Source organism: Otolemur garnettii, unplaced genomic scaffold, assembly GCF_000181295.1.
Source record: "Otolemur garnettii isolate 467f Iridium unplaced genomic scaffold, OtoGar3 scaffold00105, whole genome shotgun sequence".
NCBI classification, from domain to species: Eukaryota; Metazoa; Chordata; class Mammalia; order Primates; family Galagidae; genus Otolemur; species Otolemur garnettii.
In genome coordinates, this window is record NW_003852500.1 from 2,697,096 (window position 1) to 2,701,828 (window position 4,733).

General features: G+C 52.7%; 1 protein-coding gene across 1 annotated transcript in view; it reads right to left on the reverse strand.

The window, feature by feature from the left end:
• PLVAP (plasmalemma vesicle associated protein) overlaps positions 1 to 2,653 on the reverse strand; it is an 18,161-nt gene extending 15,508 nt beyond the window's left edge. The window contains exon 1 of the mRNA XM_012809412.2: positions 2,259 to 2,653. Coding sequence (XP_012664866.1) covers positions 2,259 to 2,615 — 357 coding nt within the window. The 5' untranslated portion in view covers positions 2,616 to 2,653. The remainder of the gene's footprint in view (positions 1 to 2,258) is intronic.
• Between the last annotated feature and the right edge of the window lie 2,080 nt (positions 2,654 to 4,733).

The window sequence follows — 4,733 nt, forward strand, 5'->3', positions numbered from 1 at the left end:
AAATAAATAAATAAAATAAAATAAAATAAAATAAAATTGTATGATCCTGTATGGTGACATGTGTCCTGGAAGACCCAAATCACCAAGTCTCCAGAACTAAGAAGTCTGAGAGGGCTGTCATGGCCTGGGGGTGTGGTGGAGAAGTGGGAAGTCCATAGCTCTGTCCTGGGTCTTAGTGTGGGGAGGCAGGAGCCCTGTCTTGAGGTCTGAGGAGGGAGGCAGAGCCTCATCCTGGGGCCTGAGAGGGGAGGCAGGGCCCTGTCCCGGAGTCTAAGTGGGAACTTATCCATTCTGGGGCTCTGAGAGGGCATCCACCCTACTCTGGGGGTTTGGAGGAACAGTGTCCTGTCTTGTGGTTCTGGGAGGTGGAGACAGGGTTGACCCAGCCAGGTCTAATGGGACCGAGTGCGTCTTCCTGCCCAGTAGGGAAGGTCAGGTGGTGGTCTTCCCTTTTCCCCTACCCCAGCCCTGGCCCCAGCCAGACAAGACACCTCCTGCAGGGCACACTGAGGCTGCCTCCCTCAGCCTTCCCTCAGCCTTCCTTCACCCCTGCACTCCCAATACCCATGGCCTTGGCTGTCTTGGGGCAAGCAGGACCCTTCTGAGGGAAGCAGAGGTGAGAGAACCCAGGCAACTGTTGAGCATGTTTGACACAAACTGGGGGTGTCAGGGGACAAATGTGACTGTCTTGAGAGCCCATTGTCCCTGCCCTGTCCTGGAAACCACCTCCCCTCTCAGTTCTCCATTACCATGTCTGCAAAAATGTATCAAACTTCTCTCTACCTCCTAAGATTTGGTGATAAGGTATTTCTAATGTAGGGCAGCACCTGTGGCTCAATGAGTAGGGCGCCGGCCCCACATATCGAGGGTGGTGGGTTCAAACGCGGCCCTGGCCAAACTGCAACAACAACAAAAATTGCTGGGCGTTGTGGCAGGAGCCTGTAGTCCCAGCTACTTGGGAGGCTGAGGCAAGAGAATCGCCTAAGACCAAGAGCTGGAGGTTGCTGTGAGCTGTGATGCCACAGCACTCTACTGGGGACAATAAAGTGAGACTCTGCCTCTAAAAAAAAAAAAATATATATATATATATATTTCTAATGTGAGCTCAGTGCCCCCCACATACACCAAGAGTGGTGGGTTCGAACCCAACCCAGGCCAGCTAAACAACAATGACAACTGCAACAAAAAATAGCTAGGTGTTGTGGCAGGTGCCTGTAGTCCCAGCTACTTGGGAGGCTGAGGCAAGAGAATTGCTTAAGCCCAAGAATTTGAGGTTGCTATGAGCTGTGAGGCCATGGCACAGTACTGAGGGCCACATAGTGAGACTCTGTCTCAAAAAAATAAAAAATATATTCTTAATGTGAGCACCCAGTGTAGGGTGAATTTGAGTCATTTATGCATGTTATTCTTGTGTAAGAACAAAATGCTCTGAGCTTTTTATTCAGCCTGTTCTCATTTTCAGCTGGCATGTGCTACACATCCTGGACACATGACTGTCAAGTCAGGGGTTTGGGGCTGCCTGTTAATATATACAATGCCTAGTTAAATTTGAATTCCAGAATGACAATGAATAATATTTTTAGTTAGAATTATATCTCAAATAGCTGCGTGTTGTGGCGCCTATAGTCCCAGCTACTTGGGAGGCTGAGGCAAGAGAATTGCCTAAGCCCAAGAACTGGAGGTTGCTGTGAGCTGTGACACCACAGCACTCTACTGAGGGTGACAAAGTAAGACTCTGTCTCTAAAAAAAAAAAGAATTATATCTCAAATATTACATGGAGCCAGGCTGGGTGGAAGTGAGGCCAAGGAGGAAGGATTGCTTGAGACCAGGAGTTTGAGGTCAGTTTGGCCAACAAAGCAAGACCCCTGTCTCTACAAAAAATAAGCAAACTTAGTGGGGGACAGTAGTATGGACCTGTAGTCCCCGCTACTTGGGAAGCTGAAGCAAGAGGATCACTTGAGCCTGAGCACAGGAGTTGGAAGCTGCTGCGATCTGTGATCATGCCATTCATTGGTATTGAACGGGAGATAGGGTGTGAAACCATGTTTCCGAAAAATTAAAAGAAACAAACCCCACCAAGTCTTGCATGGGATACGGTTATACGGAAAAGAAAAGTGCATGGCTTATCTACATAGGCTCCTCACATAGAATGTCAGGTGTGTGACTGCCCTTGTCTTCTAGATGAGAAAACCGAGGCTGTGAGAGCTGATGTGACTTGCCAGGGTCCCCAAGATGTGTATCAGGCTGGCGGCCTTACCCGTTCACTCTGGCACTGGCGGAAGCTGGCATTGATGCGGTCTAGGTCACGGCGGGCACTCAGCAGCATCTGCATGATGCTATCCTTGGCGCGGGAAGTGAGGTTGAGCTCCTTGGACAGGTTGGTCTGGGAGGCCATCAGCCCCAACACCTGACTGTACAGGTCCCCGGCCCGGCGCTCAGTGGCTTGCAGGTTGGACTCGGTGCTCACGTGCACGTTGCCATAGACCATGAAGAGGACGAGACCCAGGATGATGAGGAATTGGATGAGTGACACGAAGAGGAAAAAGTAGCGCAGATAATACCAGCAGCCCCGAGGGCTGCCGCCTGCCCGAGAATAGGCCCCTCCACGATCCATGGCTAGACCTCCCTGCTCCCAAGGCCGGCTGACCGGTGTGCTGGCCCCGCTTGCTCAGCTGCCTGACCCGCTCTGGGCCCCGCCGCACAGGGGGCAGTGTTTATATTACTTCTCTTAATACTTCCTCTGCCTGGCTCCTTCCTGGCCAGGAGGAAACGGGGGCTGTGGGTTATCACAACACTCCCACCCTGGCTGTGAGGGACAAGTCAGAGGACAGGGCGGCCAAGGCATGACTGGCCCTCTCTGACTGTCACCAGGCAGTGGGGCACCAGCTGGTTGGGCAGTCTCCCTCGGCCTTGCTCTGGACTTGCTGCCTTTGCTCTGTGCCAGTGCTGTTCTCAGCACTTGCTGCTTATTGGCTCATTGAGTGGGCCCAGGCCAGTTGGTGTCACCCTTATGTGGAGGGGGAAACTGAAACACAGGAAGGCAAAAGTACTATTCCGGGGTCTCATGCTGTTAGTTCCTAGAGTCAGATTTAACCTCAAGGCAGGCAAGGCTGGCTACAGACATGTGCTCGCTTCACTGGGGGCAGTTGCCGATTAAATGGGATAAAAAATGGGGAATCCTTAGCTCAGGGATGGACAAACAGTAGGTGATCAGTAATTGCACATGAGGGCCTTATGTAAGTGGTGCTGGTGCTGATTCCCCAAGCTCTATCATCCCTGAAGTGACCCCCTGAGAAACAGCAGCATAAAGAGCAAAGAACTCGGGCCCTGGAATAGCTAGCTGAACCCTGAGTGAGTACTGGGGAGGGGCCGCTCCTGTCTGGGCCTTGCTTTCCCCCTCTGTTGGATGGGTTATGCCTGGTGCCAGGGTCACACTGTGGCTGTTGTTATCATTATTGCCATTTCCTGCTGTCAGCACTATTTGCTGGCTCTGTGAGATGGTGAATGAAAAGTGTCAGATAGTTTGAGAGGCGAACTTTCTGTTGCCTGACACTCAAAACCCTGGGGGTCAGGCTTGGCGCCTGTGGCTCAAGTGGCATACACCTAAGGTGGTGGGTTCGAATCCAGCCTGGGCCCACCAAACAACAATGACGGCTGCAACCAAAAAATAGCTGGGCGTTGCGGTGGGCACCTGTGGTCCCAGCTACTTGGGAGGCTGAGGCAGGAGACTCGCTTGAGCCCAGGAGTTGGAGGTTGCTGTGAGCTGTGATGCCATAGCACTCTACCCAGGGGGACAGCTTGGGGCTCTGTCTCAAAAAAACAAAAAACAAAAAACAAAAACAAAAACAAAACCTGGGGTTCTTGTGCAGTTTCAGTGGGACACCCCCAGGCAGACATGGAAGGGATTTGGATGCTTTATCCCTGAATCAGGAGGTACAGAGAAACCTCCTTGGAGCCACCCATTTGTTTGCTCTATGCTGGGTGTCCCCCAGGAGGTGTCAGCCATAGGCCTGGCCATAAGCAGCTCCCCATCTTGGAAGGGGACACAGACCCTCCTAGTCCCAAGGGGTTAGGGCTGGCTGAAGGGAGTGACAGTGTCAGGGAGTTAGAAAGGAGGCTGGATCCTGGACAAGTGAGTGACAATAATACAATTGCTGTCCACTGCCCGTGGGGGCACAGTAGGGTGAGGGCTGGGGCCCAGGGACCTATCCTCTCATTAGGTAATGGAGTGGGGAGGTTGTTGGCATCGGGGAAGGGTCCTTCAGGGTGGTGCTCAATGAGGCGGGTGTTGAGTTGGGAAGGAGGAAGTTCCCAGGGGTGGGCAGGAAACCCAAGTCTGACCTTTGGCCTTCGCAGTTACCCGGTGATTCCTGATTCCGGACCCTTCCCAGCTAGTTGGGGAAGGAGGGTTGGGGGGCTGCAGCTGGTGCCCGACCAGCTATTTCTTCAGGTTGGCCAGCCCCCCCCTTCTAGAATCCCCCAGAGCAGGGTAGGAGGAGGACATGCTAGGTAATGAGGGCAACACAGGCGGAGTGGGCGCAGGGTTACAATTTAGGGCTCTGGAGTTAAGCTACGGCTGGCTCTCCTACTAGCTTCGTGCCTTTGGACAAGTGACTTCCTCTCTTTGAACCCCTGTTTTCTCCTGTCTAAAGTGGAGACAAAGCTGGTTGAGGTGGCTCATGCCTGTAGTCCTAGCCATTTGGGAGGCTAGGGTGGGAGGATTGCTTGTGGT